At 39.9% G+C, this 17700-nt stretch overlaps 1 protein-coding gene across 2 annotated transcripts in view; it reads right to left on the reverse strand.

The window, feature by feature from the left end:
* Positions 1-17700, reverse strand: part of LOC124788353 (probable phosphorylase b kinase regulatory subunit alpha) — a 262109-nt gene that overhangs the window by 23146 nt on the left and 221263 nt on the right. For both annotated transcript variants that reach the window (XM_047255616.1, XM_047255615.1), the window contains exon 22: positions 6418-6576. In XM_047255616.1, the coding sequence (XP_047111572.1) occupies positions 6418-6576 (159 nt within the window). The remainder of the gene's footprint in view (positions 1-6417; positions 6577-17700) is intronic.

Raw genomic sequence — 17700 nt, forward strand, 5'->3', positions numbered from 1 at the left:
CCTTGAAACCAACATAGTCACAAACTATAACAATGGCATAGCTGGTGCTGATCAGTCAAATCAAATGCTGTCATATTATTCAGCATTGTGAAAAACTATTGGATAGCTGATAACACTTGTTCTACATGTAATGGAACGTTATCTGCACAATGCCCATCAGTTTTATAACTGCAGGAAAGAGTAAGTATTAAGTCAGTCTCTCTACACACTGCATTCAAATAATTCATAAGGCTGACTGGGCAATGGATCCACTTTCTTCAGTGCAAATGCATGAATATGTCTGACCTCCTGTGGGGATCTCTAACTCGTGAATAGGAGTAAAATGGACAGCGACTACGGATAGGTGTGATGCTCGGTGGAAGTGTACATCGGCTGTGAGGCATACCAAGGTGGACCGTACAGTTGTGATAACGCTGTGCCCCAGATGGTGCACTGCTTAGTAAGCAGATCCCGGGTTCGTAGCCTAGTGTGGTACACATTTTTGGTTGTCACCACTGATTCCGTTTAATGTCCTGCTGCAGCTGATAGCAGTCATCCCCCTTCAATTTACATACAGTATTAAGTCTCTAGCTTTTACAGAAAAATTTATTCAGCCACTGACTGAAGATAACATGCCAGACACTTAAAAGACAATCAGGACAAATGGCAGCTTTCATTATTTAGAGGCAACACTCACCATTAAGAAAAAGGTGCACCCAACAAAGACATGCAAAGTGTGCACAAACAAAAGAAACACCTTGAATCACAGTACTTTTGTAGCATTTGTGAAGAAAAGCTCGCTCTTGGCGTGGAAGAATACTTCACGACATATCATCAGTAAAAGAACTTTTATTTTCATTACCATTAGTGACACAAAGTGTACATTTTATGCCTAAAGCTAACATATTTGTATGAATTATTGTATGCACTTTTCTGTTAGTTTATTCCAAATGTGAAAATAAAAATTTTGTTAAACCATTCCCAAACAATTTATTATACCTGTCCCTGACGACCTGTAAATCGCATATCTTTACTACGAATGTTTACATATCTGACTTTATGCAGAAACGCATTTCCTACAAGTTAACTTAGTTGGAACCAGTGGTCTGGTCATCAGGTATGACATAATTCATAGCTGGCAGTCGATGTGTTAAGAACCACATCCTGCCTCTTGTAATATCCAAGGGAACATCATAAATCATGGTGACTTCAGTGTAATTATTATCTTTGAATAAAAGTGTCATTTCTGTTCATCTCATTGTGTATTTCTTTCAGTTACCTTCTGTACTATACTGTAGCAGTTCTTTCTATGTACAGTCCATGCTATGCTACTTAGTAGTGACACATCACGCAAAACTTGCTTCCATTGTTAAGTTTTGCTCAGTAGCGTGTAACTGCATAAATAAACAGCAATTGTTATATAGCTTGCTGTGCCATGAATTCTTCTATTGTGTGTGTGTGTGTGTGTGTGTGTGCGCGTGCGGGCGTGCGCGCGCGCTAGCACCCCACATCTCCTCTTAAACCACTGGAACGATTTCAGCCCCTTAATGTCAGGAAACAATTGACGTCAGGGTAATAACCACCTACCTACCATAATTTAGGAGATGAGATGTCATAAACAATGAGATGTGTAAAAAAACTGCCACATCATGCAAGACATTTAAATTTATTACTTCTTTGCTACTAATGCTCTTCACAATATATTTCATTGAAAGTATCCACTTATGTCTCTGAATATACCTACACAAATATAACATTGTATAACAAACAGTTCAACACATACTAAAACACTCCTACAGTCGAGTGAACTTAAGGAAATCCCTGATGTCTGGCACTGCTTCTGACAGCTTTCAACTCCTAAGCACAAACGGATTTAGGCAAAAATGATAAGAGCTATGAAGAGGCATTGCCATAGAGACAAAACAAACTGCAGACATGTGAAGCAATTGTGCCCAGCATACAGAAACTTTCAAGGATAATTTTTCTTAATTTGGATGCTGTAGTCATACATTTGTACATTTTGCATACTTCTTTGTACAACTGTTTCATAATTTCAAAGGTGTTTTCACAAATACATGCAAATAATTTTTTTTTTCGATACTTCACTAAAAACAAAGTTCAAATTTTGTTTTCCTTTCTAATTGAAAATTGCCAATATAAATACCTGGGCAAAGAAAGGTTCTGTCAGCTCGTATGTAATATTTGTTGTATATCTGGCTCTGTAGTACTTTTTCCAACTGTGTGATTTTTTTTTCTTGTTATTCATTCTCTAATGCAATGGGACCTTGTACATAAAATGCACTAAATAAATACAAGAAAGCATTACCAGCAAATAAAATTATGAGCTAGCCTCCAAAAAAAGAGAAATATAAAGACATAAAAATTGAGAAAATAATGAAGAGACAGGTTATACAGCTGCTATTGTGCAGCAAATTCTGTGTTTTTCAGGACACTTTCAAAAGAACTGTCTTATTATGAAGTGGTTTTGTCAACATCATCACATCAAAAGTTACTATAATGGACTCAGATATATGATAAAATGCCAAATAAAACTGATAAACAGCAGTGGCTGGAGGGGAAAAAAAAAAAAAAAAAAAAAAAAAAGAAGGAAGGAGAGGCACATCTGAGTTGTGACACTTGCTGTAAAGAAACAAAATGCCCCTTCATTTTGCTCTTCAAAGCTAGGAGCCCAGTTTAAGGGCATCAGTTGCAAATTGTTACTAAGACAACAAAATGCTTGTATTAAACCCATGTCACCTATATAGGGAATCTATCTGTACAAGTGATGAAATGATGTTCAAAATCTACAGGACACCATTCTGAGGTCACATGAGCAAGTTGGCAGTGTATGTTGATAAGACAAAAATCTATTCTGCGCATCTGCATGTTCGCTCTAGACATATTTATACTCTATGTCAGAAACTGAAGTTTCTGTTAGTACTGCGCTACTGATGATAAAATTCTCTGTATAATGATTCTCCTCTCCATGAACCATGGACCTTGCCGTTGGTGGGGAGGCTTGCGTGCCTCAGCGATACAGATAGCCGTACCGTAGGTGCAACCAGAGACCAGACAAACGCGTGGTTCCTGAAGAGGAGCAGCAGCCTTTTCAGTAGTTGCAAGGGCAACAGTCTGGATGATTGACTGATCTGGCCTTGTAACACTAACCAAAACAACCTTGCTGTGCTGGTACTGCGAACGGCTGAAAGCAAAGGGAAACTACAGCCGTAATTTTTCCCGAGGGCATGCAGCTCTACTGTATGATTACATGATGATGGCGTCCTCTTGGGTAAAATATTCCGGAGGTAAAATAGTCCCCCATTCGGATCTCCGGGCGGGGACTACTCAAGAGGATGTCGTTATCAGGAGAAAGAAAACTGGCGTTCTACGGATCGGAGCGTGGAATGTCAGATCCCTTAATCGGGCAGGTAGGTTAGAAAATTTAAAAAGGGAAATGGATAGGTTGAAGTTAGATATAGTGGGAATTAGTGAAGTTCGGTGGCAGGAGGAACAAGACTTCTGGTCAGGTGACTACAGGGTTATAAACACAAAATCAAATAGGGGTAATGCAGGAGTAGGTTTAATAATAAATAGGAAAATAGGAATGCGGGTAAGCTACTACAAACAGCATAGTGAACGCATTATTGTGGCCACGATAGATACGAAGCCCACACCTACTACAGTAGTACAAGTTTATATGCCAACTAGCTCAGCAGATGACGAAGAAATTGAAGAAATGTATGATGAAATAAAAGAAATTATTCAGATTGTGAAGGGAGACGAAAATTTAATAGTCATGGGTGACTGGAATTCGAGTGTAGGAAAAGGGGGAGAAGGAAACGTTGTAGGTGAATATGGATTGGGGCTAAGAAATGAAAGAGGAAGCCGCCTGGTAGAATTTTGCACAGAGCACAACATAATCATAACTAACACTTGGTTTAAGAATCATGAAACAAGGTTGTATACATGGAAGAACCCTGGAGATACTAAAAGGTATCAGATAGATTATATAATGGTAAGACAGAGATTTAGGAACCAGGTTTTAAATTGTAAGACATTTTCAGGGGCAGATGTGGACTCTGACCACAATCTATTGGTTATGACCTGTAGATTAAAACTGAAGAAACTGCAAAAAGGTGGGAATTTAAGGAGATGGGACCTGGATAAACTGAAAGAACCAGAGGTTGTACAGAGATTCAGGGAGAGCATAAGGGAGCAATTGACAGGAATGGGGGAAATAAATACAGTAGAAGAAGAATGGGTAGCTTTGAGGGATGAAGTAGTGAAGGCAGCAGAGGATAAAGCAGGTAAAAAGACGAGGGCTAGTAGAAATCCTTGGGTAACAGAAGAAATATTGAATTTAATTGATGAAAGGAGAAAATATAAAAATGCATTAAGTGAAACAGGCAAAAAGGAATACAAACGTCTCAAAAATGAGATTGACAGGAAGTGCAAAATGGCTAAGCAGGGATGGCTAGAGGACAAATGTAAGGATGTAGAGGCTTATCTCACTAGGGGTAAGACAGATACTTCTTCAGAAACGCTTTCCTTGCCATTGCCAGCCTACATTTTATATCCTCTCTACTTCGACTATCATCAGTTATTTTGCTCCCCAAATAGCAAAACTCCTTTAGATGGAAACCCAGTTCTAAGCAAAGAAGGGAAAGCAGAAAGGTGGAAGGAGTATATAGAGGGTCTATACAAGGGCAATGTACTTGAGGAAAATATTATGGAAATGGAAGAGGATGTAGATGAAGATGAAATGGGAGATAAGATACTATGTGAAGAGTTTGACAGAGCACTGAAAGACCTGAGTCGAAACAAGGCCCCCGGAGTAGACAATATTCCATTGGAACTGCTGACGGCCGTGGGAGAGCCAGTCCTAACAAAACTCTACCATCTGGTGAGCAAGATGTATGAAACAGGCGAAATACCCTCATACTTCAAGAAGAATATAATAATTCCAATCCCAAAGAAAGCAGGTGTTGACAGATGTGAAAATTACCGAACTATCAGTTTAATAAGTCACAGCTGCAAAATACTAACACGAATTCTTTACAGACGAATGGAAAAACAAGTGGAAGCCAACCTCGGGGAAGATCAGTTTGGATTCCGTAGAAACACTGGAACACGTGAGGCAATACTGACCTTACGACTTATGTTAGAAGAAAGATTAAGGAAAGGCAAACCTACGTTTCTAGTAATTGTAGACTTAGAGAAAGCTTTTGACAATGTTGACTGGAATACTCTCTTTCAAATTCTAAAGGTGGCAGGGGTAAAATACAGGGAGCGAAAGGCTATTTACAATTTGTACAGAAACCAGATGGCAGTTATGAGAGTCGAGGGACATGAAAGGGAAGCAGTGGTTGGGAAGGGAGTAAGACAGGGTTGTAGCCTCTCCCCGATGTTGTTCAATCTGTATATTGAGCAAGCAGTAAAGGAAACAAAAGAAAAATTCGGCGTAGGTATTAAAATCCATGGAGAAGAAATAAAAACTTTGAGGTTCGCCGATGACATTGTAATTCTGTCAGAGACAGCAAAGGACTTGGAAGAGCAGTTGAATGGAATGGACAGTGTCTTGAAAGGAGGATATAAGATGAACATCAACAAAAGCAAAACAAGGATAATGGAATGTAGTCGAAATAAGTCGGGTGATGCTGAGGGAATTAGATTAGGAAATGAGGCACTTAAAGTAGTAAAGGAGTTTTGCTATTTGGGGTGCAAAATAACTGATGATGGTCGAAGTAGAGAGGATATAAAATGTAGGCTGGCAATGGCAAGGAAAGCGTTTCTGAAGAAGAGAAATTTGTTAACATACAGTATTGATTTAAGTGTCAGGAAGTCATTTCTGAAAGTATTCGTATGGAGTGTAGCCATGTATGGAAGTGAAACATGGACGATAAATAGTTTGGACAAGAAGAGAATAGAAGCTTTCGAAATGTGGTGCTACAGAAGAATGCTGAAGATTAGATGGGTAGATCACATAACTAATGAGGAAGTATTGAATAGGATTGGGGAGAAGAGAAGTTTGTGGCACAACTTGACCAGAAGAAGGGATCGGTTGGTAGGACATGTTCTGATGCATCAAGGGATCACCAATTTAGTATTGGAGGGCAGCGTGGAGGGTAAAAATCGTAGAGGGAGACCAAGAGATGAATACACTAAGCAGATTCAGAAGGATGTAGGTTGCAGTAGGTACTGGGAGATGAAAAAGCTTGCACAGGATAGAGTAGCATGGAGAGCTGCATCAAACCAGTCTCAGGACTGAAGACCACAACAACAACAACAACAACAACAACAACATAATGATTCTAACAGTAGTGTATGCAAGAAGATTAATATGCATATTTCAGTCACAATGCTGTACTTTAGGCCCATTGCAGTAACTACATTTGAAGGGTAAAAACTAATAATAATGATCATGAGAAATGTACGTACGCGTTCTAGGACTCCCCATACTCGAGGATAAAAGTCTCGTGGAACTCTGTTCAATGCTCCATCTAGTCTTCGCCGGCGAAGCCACTGGCCCTGCCGATCTGGCTCCACATCATCTTTCCCTTCTAGGTCTGAGCCCAGCAAGATACCAATCTGGCTCTTCTGTAATCATTAGCACGTAATAAATTCAGACAAACTGCATAAAATATTACAATTTATGTAGTCCTGTACACTGCTTAATCTGAAAGGCAGGCAAGTACAGTATTATCAAATACGAATAAAATATATGTGACAGGAATGCTCTGTGGAAAAGAGAAATGCACAATGTTTCTAAGGTGGACACAGCAATTAACAAAGGCCATCATACACAAAGACAAAACTAAATTTCAGAGTACTAGATAATACAACTAATACCAACGTGAGCAAGGCAGAAAATACTGATGCTTATATTATTTGCCCCCTGCCCCCTCACTCCATATTTGTTTCATGTTTGCTGTTTGGACAACAACAACAAAATTCAAGTAAAAATTTAATACGGCATTTGCCTTCCTATTCAGCTCAGATTCAAACCATTATTCAAGATTATTTCTCTATGAATGGCGCATGAAAATATCTGGCCAGGTCACTGACTATAGCGGCTTAGCAACTTATGGTGATGCTATACTCAAAGGATGTGAGCGACTTTCACCTATTTGTGCTCATAACAGTGGTTTTCCTTAAGTTTAGAGTCGCTTGCTGATTGTAGCATCCTCCTTTTCCCTCCAAACCTTCCTCAATTTCATCATAATTGTCATGATAAGCTACATCCCTGATAACTGATACCACTACCTGCAAAGAAATAGGAAGAGGGGGACAGAATTTGTGGACCTAAACTTGTGTATAAATAATTCAACATATAGTTATAAATACTTGTGTATGAATTTATTTTATGTAAATGTAAATGTAAATGAGAACCAAATGCATGTTTACATGCAAGCCAGTGGATGGAAGTATAACATGCCCTAAATTATTTTTTTGGGAGACACATAAGGAGTAGGGAAAAAGAGTTATTTTTAGTAGCAGAGAATTAGTTGATGAAATTAAAACCTCAGAATGATTATGAAGTGCAGCACTCCCGCTCTAATGGATTTGACATTATCAGCTTTCTTCTTCCGTAAAAGCATACATTTTCATTAAATTAATTGGTCCTGTTAGTCAGGAATACAAATGATCACCACAGGGTGAGTATTACAATGTCTTTGTGACCCCATAGACGGGATCTCACAAACAATAGTCATTAGAGTATCACGCAAACCAAGGGGCTTGCTTCGTCTTTGATGAGAAAAGTACCTGCAGTAGCCAAGAATATACCGAATGAAATGTACGATTCAGTTATATTTTCACATTACTGACAGATGCAAACTGAACAAACTTTCGTGGGATGTGGTTTGTCTAATGCAACTAAATGAGCAGCTGTATTTATTGTGCCGTAGATGTTTCACTTTTTTACTGGCGAACCATTTTTAGTGGCCTGTAATACAGTCTATTTTTGTATGTAATAATTACAGACTTGTTACTATATTACAGATTTTTGCATCATATCTTCCTATACAACAAATTTCCTTTGTCTCTCTCTCTTATTATTTATTATGCTCCTTTATTGCCCCTAATCCCTGATATTATTCTACCATAAATTCTTCTGATTTATGCAATGTACTCTGCTATGCCAAATTTGCATTTTCTACAATACTTTTGGTTTTGTTTCCTCCTATTCTTCCATATCTAATTTCATTCATATTTTTCAAAATACTAGGTGGAAGCTACCTGCAAGCAATCAGAGTTAATGCACATAATTTCCTGCTTTTGTTCAACCCACCTGGATCATTGTCTTTCAAGTGCAAACCCCAAAAGAAAATGAACTTAATGGCATCAATTCTGAGTAAGGATCTTGTCACTTTCTTCACAACCATATGTCTTTGTTTCTTCTTCATATGAAATTATATCATAATAGACCCACTAACTTCTATCTGTGTAGATGTTTTGGCCTGATGAAACCCCCCCCCCCCCCCCCCCCCCACTCCCACCCCACTGTCATGTCATAGACCTTAGTTGTCGGTGCCACCACAATGCTAACAATGAGCAAAAACAATCATTTACCGTTTATTTCAGAGATTTTAGAATGCGTGATAAAAATAATGATCTCATCAAGTGTGAGATTCATAGTGTAAAACAGTTTCTGAATGAAAAAAAACCCACTCTATCAAAATTTACTGACAGATAAACAAAACATATTGAAATATGATGAATGAAGCTTTAGTTAAAAAATGGCGCATCATTTTTCATGGCAGGCAAACAAATATTCAGTACCAACAACAATCCCCTCAACCTTCTGTTGTGACTGATGAACTGAAATCAAGGATTAAGGGGAAAAAAAGGGTAGACAGACATTTCACTAATGATGGACTGAGCTTTTGCTTTCCTAAAAATGTGCAATCAGTTCCTTATCAAATCACTGGAGGTGATTTGGGCCATAGAAAAGTGTATGCCAGAAGAGAGAGAGAGAGAGAGAGAGAGAGAGAGAGAGAGAGAGAGAGAGAGAGAATTATGAACAATTTCTCCCGCCTCCCTCAATAAGACAAAGATGGGTGAAGAAATTCTGAACTACTATGTTACTACTGGTGATGAGATCTGGTCTCGCATTACAGTCCAGAAACAAAATGACAGTAAATGGAATGGTATCATTAATGCCCCCCCCTCCCTCCCCCCCTCAAGCCATCACAAAAAAAATAAGTTCTGAGCACCAAAAAGATTATGGCCACAGAGTTTTGGGATCGAAAGGGCAACCTACGCATCGACTTCATGCCTTGAGGAGAGAATGGAACAGCCTATTGTCAGATCATAGACCCATTACACTGTGCTGCTCAAAATGAATGGTATGGACTCTTGTCCAACAACATTGTGCTTCCTTATGATATGCTTAGTCACATTTTGCTATGTTGATGAAGGATTTGCTTCAACAGTTTAACTGAGAAGTTTTTTAGCATCCTCCTCGTAGCCCAGACTTGGCCTCAGGTGATTACCAAATTTTCCCAGCCTGTGTGGAAAGCATTATGGAAATGACAACGAACTAACTGACAGAGCATGTTTGTGATTGGTGGCAACAGAGTATACAGAAAGCATAGAAAAAACAGTTATACATATTTTCCGCTCCCAATGAACCATGGACCTTGCCGTTGGTCGGGAGGCTTGCATGCCTCAGCGATACGAATATCCGTACCGTAGGTGCAACCACAACGGAGGGGTATCTGTTGAGAGGCCAGACAAATGTGTGGTACCTGAAGAGGGGCAGCAGCCTTTTCAGTAGTTGCAGGGGCAACAGTCTGGATGATTGGCTGATCTGGCCTTGTAACACTAACCAAAACGGCCTTGCTGTGCTGGTACTGCGAACGGATGAAAGCAAGGGGAAACTACAGCCGTAATTTTTCCCGAGGGCATGCAGCTTTACTGTATGGTTAAATGATGATCGCGTCCTCTTGGAAAAAATATTCCGGAGGTAAAATAGTCCCCCATTTGCATCTCCGGGAGGGGACTACTCAAGAGGATGTCGTTATCAGGAGAAAGAAAACTGGCATTCTATGGATTGGAGCGTGGAATGTCAGATCCCTCAATCGGGCAGGTAGGTTAGAAAATTTAAAAAGGGAAATGGATAGGTTAAAGTTAGATATAGTGGGAATTAGTGAAGTTTGGTGGCAGGAGGAACAAGACTTTTGGTCAGGCGAATACAGGGTTATAAATACAAAATCAAATAGGGGTAATGCAAGAGTAGGTTTAATAATGAATACAAAAATAGAAGTGTAGGTAAGCTACTACAAACAGCATAGTGAACGCATTATTGTGGCCAAGATAAACACGAAGCCCACATCTACAACAGTAGTAGAAGTTTATATGCCAACTAGCTCTGCAGATGACGAAGAAATTGAAGAAATGTATGATGAAATAAAAGAAATTATTCAGATCGTGAAGGGAGACGAAAATTTAATAGTCATGGGTGACTGGAATTCGGCAGTAGGAAAAGGGAGAGAAGGAAACGTTGTAGGTGAATATGGATTGGGGGTAAGAAATGAAAGAGGAAGCCACCTGGTAGAATTTTGCACAGAGCATAACCTAATCATAGCTAACATTTGGTTCAAGAATCATAGAAGAAGGTTGTATAAATGGAAGAAGCCTGGAGATACTGACAGGTTTCAGACAGATTATATAATGGTAAGACAGAGATTTAGGAACCAGGTTTTAAATTGTAAGACATTTCCAGGGGCAGATGTGGACTCTGACCACAATCTATTGGTTATGAACTGTAGATTAAAATGGAAGAAACTGCAAAAAGGTGGGAATTTAAGGAGATGGGACCTGGATAAAGCGACTAAACCAGAGGTTGTACAGAGTTTCAGGGAGAGCATAAGGGAACAACTGACAAGAATGGGGGAAAGAAATACAGTAGAAGAAGAATGGGTAGCTCTGAGGGATGAAGTAGTGAAGGCAGCAGAGGATCAAGTAGGTAAAAAGACGAGGCTGGTGGAAATCCTTGGATGACAGAAGAAATATTGAATTTAATTGATGAAAGGAGAAAATATAAAAATGCAGTAAATGAAACAGGCAAAAAGGAATACAAATGTCTCAAAAATGAGGTCGACAGGAAGTGCAAAATGGCTAAGCAGGGATGGCTAGAGGACAAATGTAAGGATGTAGAGGCTTATCTCACTAGGGGTAAGATAGATACTGGCTACAGGAAAATTAAAGAGACCTTTGAAGAAAAGAGAGCCACTTGTATGAATATCAAGAGCTCAGATGGAAACCCAGTTCTAAGCAAAGAAGGGAAAGCAGAAAGGTGGAAGGAGTATATAGAGTGTCTATACAAGGGCGATGTACTTGAGGACAATATTATGGAAAAGGAAGAGGATGTAAATGAAGATGAAATGGGAGATACGATACTGCGTGAAGAGTTTGATAGAGCACTGAAAGACCTGAGTCGAAACAAGGCCCCGGGAGTAGACAACATTCCATTAGAACTACTGATAGCCTTGGGAGAGCCAGTCCTGACAAAACTCTACCTTCTGGTGAGGAAGATGTATGAGACAGGTGAAATTCCCTCAGACTTCAAGAAGAATATAATAATTCCAATCCCAAAGAAAGCAGGTGTTGACAGATGTGAAAATTACCGAACTATCAGTTTAATAAGTCACGGCTGCAAAATACTAATGCGAATTCTTTACAGACGAACGGAAAAACTAGTAGAAGCCGACCTCGGGGAAGATCAGTTTGGATTCAGTAGAAATATTGGAACACATGGGGCAATACTGACCATACGACTTATTTTAGAAGCTAGATTAAGGAAAGGCAAACCTACATTTCTAGCATTTGTAGACTTAGGGAAAGCTTTTGACAATGTTGACTGGAATACTCTCTTTCAAATTCTAAAGGTGGCAGGGGTAAAATACAGGGAGCGAAAGGCTATTTACAATTTGTACAGAAACCAGATGGCAGTTATAAGAGTCGAGGGACATGAAAGGGAAGCAGTGGTTGGGAAGGGAGTAAGACAGGGTTGTAGCCTCTCCCCGATGTTGTTCAATCTGTATATTGAGCAAGCAGTAAAGGAAACAAAAGAAAAATTCGGCGTAGGTATTAAAATCCATGGAGAAGAAATAAAAACTTTGAGGTTCGCCGATGACATTGTAATTCTGTCAGAGACAGCAAAGGACTTGGAAGAGCAGTTGAACGGAATGGATACTGTCTTGAAAGGAGGATATAAGATGAACATCAACAAAAGCAAAATGAGGATAATGGAATGTAGTCGAAATAAGTCGGGTGATTCTGAGGGAATTAGATTAGGAAATGAGACACTTGAAGTAGTAAATTAGTTTTGCTATTTGGGGAGCAAAATAACTGATGATGGTCGAAGTAGAGTGGATATAAAATGTAGACTGGCAATGGCAAGGAAAGCGTTTCTGAAGAAGAGAAATTTGTTAACATCAAGTATAGATTTAAAAGTCAGGAAGTCATTTCTGGAAGTATTTGTATGGAGTGTAGCCATGTATGGAAGTGAAACATGGACAATAAATAGTTTGGACAAGAAGAGAATAGAAGTTATCGAAATGTGGTGCTATAGAAGAATGCTGAAGATTAGATGGGTAGATCACATAACTAATGAGGAGGTATTGAATAGGATTGGGGAGAAGAGAAGTTTGTGGCACAACTTGACTAGAAGAAGGGATTGGTTGGTAGGACATGTTCTGAAGCATCAAGTGATCACCAATTTAGTACTGGAGGGCAGCGTGGAGGGTAAAAATCGTAGAGGGAGACCAAGAGATGAATACACTAAGCAGATTCAGAGGGATGTAGGTTGCAGTAGGTACTGGAGATGAAGGAGCTTGCACAGGATCGAGTAGCATGGAGAGCTGCATCAAACCAGTCTCAGGACTGAAGACCACAATAAAAACAACAACAACAACAACAACAACAACAACAGAAAAAACCAAACAATTAGGCAAAATGAAACATCACCCCCCATCTCCTAAAGTGTCACCGTCCAGCCAAAGAGGAGCCATTATTACCCAGGGCTGGAGCAACTGAATCACATTCTCCGCCAGTATTTTGACTACCTCTCATGCCCCGAAATGAGGAATGTCCTACCCATTATCCTTCTTATCCCTCCCACACTGATATTCCACTGCCCATGGAAGCTATACAATATCCTTGTCCAACGCTATACAATCCCTGCTCCCAACTCCTTACCACATGTCCCATATTCCTGTAATACACTACTGGCCATTAATATTGCTACACCACGACGATGATGTGCTACAGACGAGAAATTTAACCAACAGGAAGAAGATGCTGTGATATGCAAATGATCAGTTTTTCAGAGCATTTGCACAAGGTTGGCATTGGTGACGACACCTACAACATGCTGACATGAGGAAAGCTTCCAACCGATTTCCCATACACAAACAGCAGTTGACCGGCCTATCGCAATTGTGGTTTATTGTATCGCGACATTATTGCTCGCGTTGGTCGAGATCCAATGACTGTTAGCAGAATATGGAATCGGTGGGTTCAGGAAGGAAATACGGAATGCCGTGCTGGATCCCAACAGCCTCGTATCACTAGCAGTCAAGATGACAGGCATCTTGCCTGGCTGTAACGGATCGTGCAGCCACGTCTCGATCCCTGAGTCAACAGATTGGGATGTTTGCAAGACAACAACCATCTGCACGAACAGTTTGATGACGTTAGCAGCAGCATGGACTATCAGCTCGGAGACCATGGCTGCAGTTACCCTTGACACCGTATCACAGGCAGGAGTACCTGTCATGGTGTACTCAACGACGAACCTGGGTGCACGAATCGCAAAACGTCATTTTTTAGAATGAATCCAGGTTCTGTTTACAGCATCATGGTGATCGCATCCGTGTTCGGCGACATCATGGTGAACGCACATTGGAAGCGCCTATTCATCATCGCCATATTGGCGTATCACCCGGCGTGATGGTATGGGGTGCCATTGGTTACACGTCTCGGTCACCTCTTGTTCGCATTGACAGCACTTTGAACAGTGGACGTTACATTTCAGATGTGTTACGACCCGTGGCTCTATCCTTCATTCGATCCCTGCGAAACCCTATATTTCAGCAGGATAATACACGACCGCATGTTGCAGGTCCTGTACGGGCCAAGCAACTGGCTCGTCACAATATGCCAGTCACTATTCTTGATGAACTGTGGTATTGTGTTGAGGCTGCATGGGCAGCTGTACCTGTACACGCCATCCAAGCTCTGTGTGACTCAACGCCCAGGCGTATCAAGGCCGTTATTACGGCCAGAGGTGGTTGTTCTGGGTACTGATTTCTCAGGGTCTATGCACCCAAATTGCGTGAAAATGTAATCACATGTCAGTTCTAGCATAATATATTTGTCCGATGAATACCCGTTTATCATCTGCATTTCTTCTTGGTGTAGCAATTTTAATGGCCAGTAGTGTAGACCTAGGTGCAAGACATGTCCCATACATCCTCTCACTACTACCTACTCCAGTGCAGTCACAAGTATCACCTACCTCACCAAAGGCACACCTACTTATGAAAGCAGTCACGTGATCAACAAGCTAAGCTGCAACCACTGTGCAGCATTCTATGTGGGCATGACAACCAACAAGCTGTCTGTCCACCAGAATGGCCACTGACAAACTGTGGCAGCCAGACCATGCAATTGCTGAGCACACTGGTGACTGCGATGTTGTTCACTTCAATGACTGCTTCACAGCCTCCACCATCTGGATTCTTCCTGAACACACCGGCTCTTCTGAAATGTGCAGGTGGGTTCTCTCCCTGAAATATATCCTAGGTTCCCTTAACCCTCCTGGCCTCAACTTTCATTAGTCACTGTCCTTCACCCACCTATCCTCTTCCTTGTTCCCACTCCAGCACCACACAGCCCTCTATTCCACCAACACACCCACAGTCTTTTTACTTCTCTGTCTCCCCCCCTCCCCCCACCTCTGTCTATCCTCCCCACTGCATCTAGTCATGCTACCCTCTCCCAGCTATCATGTGCTGTTGCTCACAGTCTAGCCTCAGCAGCCAGACATAGTGGTCGTGTGTGTGTGTGTGTGTGTGTGTGTGTGTGTGTGTGTGTGAGAGAGAGAGAGAGAGAGAGAGAGAGAGAGAGAGAGAGAGAGAGAGAGTTGAGTTTGTGTGAATTTGTTAAACATAAAGTGCTGCAACATCAACATAACAAGTTAGTTTGATTTTAGTATATTTTTGAAGCATTAAAAATTCAGGACATATAGTAACAGGAAAAAGGATAAAAATTATTAAGTATCCACATGCTCAAGCAGTGTTGGCAGAATCAGAGGAAAAACTACAATTTATGGCGGAGAGAGTGGAAAATTGCGAAAAAGAGTGTGGAATGAAGATACACGTAGGTATTTAGCAAGTTTAGCGATGGAAACAAACTGTCTGGAGGAAATAACAAATGGCATATCTAAAGTATAAAAGCTTTTGTAAAAGCAAACCTTTGTTGATAGCAAAAAGAATGGCAGAATTAAGAAAGATATTCATGAAGTTTTTCATATGGAGTGTAGTTCAGCTAACAAGAAAGAAGAACTTGTGCATATTTAAAATGTGGTGAGAACAGTGCATAAAGAGAAAGGTAATGATAGAACAGGAACTGTAGGAATAATTTAAAAAGGTGGAGGAAGGAATAAAGACAAGTCATAATGAAAAGAACAAAGAAAACATATTAGCTGAGACATATATTGTTAAGAAATTGTCATGAATAAAGAGGCAGCAAAGGAAAGATTAGAGGGAACAAGAAGCAGCATCTCGGAATGATAGATGACATGTAAAATGGTCAAAGTTATCAGCAGATTAAGAAAGAGGCATTCGACAAAGGAAACACGAGAGTATGTAGATTATGCAACAGTTTCAATGGATTGGTAAAAATATTTCATTTAATACAAGCTCTATGGAAAAAAGGAGGCCTAAAAACATGTATTATTTCATATCTAGTAGACTGAAATATTATATGGTAATTGAAAGTTCTTGGTGTAATATAAATAAAGCAAGGAGTAAAGGTTACAATTCATCGTATAGTTCAGGAATTGAGTCATTGATAGGCACATACACAAGACTGAGAATATTGCTTAGGTTTCAGATGAGTATCAAATGCATAATCAACAGCACCTTTATTTTGACAGCTGTAAGTAGTTCCATGTGAAAAAAATCCCTATCATACAGCCATGGCACCTACAGTGTGAAGGGAAATAGGAGATATCCAAATACGCTATTAATGTTGTCAGAGGTTTTATAAACAGACAATATCCTGCTCAGTTAGTATAAAAACAGATTTGCTCCATCATTTCTTTTCAAGAGACCAATGGTCACCCAAAGCAAAATCTCATCACCCATCCAACCTACGAAATATGCTAGCCCATTTTAATTCCAAACCTGGACCCTAAGTTTCACTACTTTCTTCATTCCCCTATGGATGGTCCAGATGCAAGATCTGCTCCATTACAACCAATCATTAACACCTACTGCAGTCCTATCACAGCCATATGTAAAAGCAGTCCTGTCATATACTGGTACTGCAGTAACTGTATATGGTTCTATTTGGGTACAGCTATCTGCCCACATGATTGATCACCCTCAATCTCTGGCAAACTGAAAACAGTAGCTGCAGTTGCTGAGTATGCTGCACACTACAACTTCAACAACTACTTCATTGTCAATGTCACTTGAATGAAAGTCATGAAACAAATGAAAAACCTCCTAGGGACAAAAAGGCTATAAATTTCTAAAATTATATCGTAATCGTGAAATTTAATACCAGAGCTACCTAAACAGCTCATGCGTGATATTATTAAAAGGCATGGACGGCCAAAACCTCTGTACTCATGCAGATCTCTCTCACCTAACTGCATATTTACCCCACTACCACACTACACTGAATAAAATAACTTATCAGTAGTATTTAATTATTTTTGGCTCACTGGACATATAATAAAATTTATAATTGGATGAAAGTGTAAGCAAATGGACAAGAGCAGACAGTTTCACTGGTTTTCACCTCTCAGACTGATATGTAATCGTGACATATATAGTTTCATAATTGAGAACAGCCTTTCACACCCATATGTTGATCAAAACATTGATATCACATTTGTAACCTCATTGTAGAGGTGTGGAAACTCTTCTTGAAAACATCTTTGTTGAAATCCAGGACAGTTTTAATTTAATTTGTCTTTCAAATGGAAATTACATTGCAGCACAATCAGTTCCACATGCACCTGTACAGGGGTGCTTTTGAATAAAACGGCAAACGTTCTGAAAAGCATCTCAAAACAGATGAAAAATTGGTGGTGTCCTGAAAACAATTCGAAAACTTTTCCTGTAATTCTTTCAAAGCCACAGTGAATTCTTCAAAATACCTGTTTTCCGTGACCTAGTGAGCTTAGGGAAATGATTGTGTTCTTTGTCAGAAGCTGTTCCTTCCACAATGTGATTTCCTTTTTAAATGCATCCACTTTCCCTGTCAAATCAGGAAAAAAAAAAAAAACTGCTTCACCTTGTGACACCTTACTAAGAGCAGTGTCCAGGCATGTTCACTTAAAATACAAGGTCTGCAGTCCATTCTGGATTTTCTAATTTTGGTTCCTGCTTTTCTTTTTCATTCAAATATGCAACAATAGTGTTTCTTAAATTGAAATATTGTTATAGGCGTGCCCCTTGACTTAACCAATGCCCTTCACAG

The sequence above is a fragment of the Schistocerca piceifrons genome, chromosome 3 (assembly GCF_021461385.2).
Source record: "Schistocerca piceifrons isolate TAMUIC-IGC-003096 chromosome 3, iqSchPice1.1, whole genome shotgun sequence".
Lineage (NCBI taxonomy): Eukaryota > Metazoa > Arthropoda > Insecta > Orthoptera > Acrididae > Schistocerca > Schistocerca piceifrons.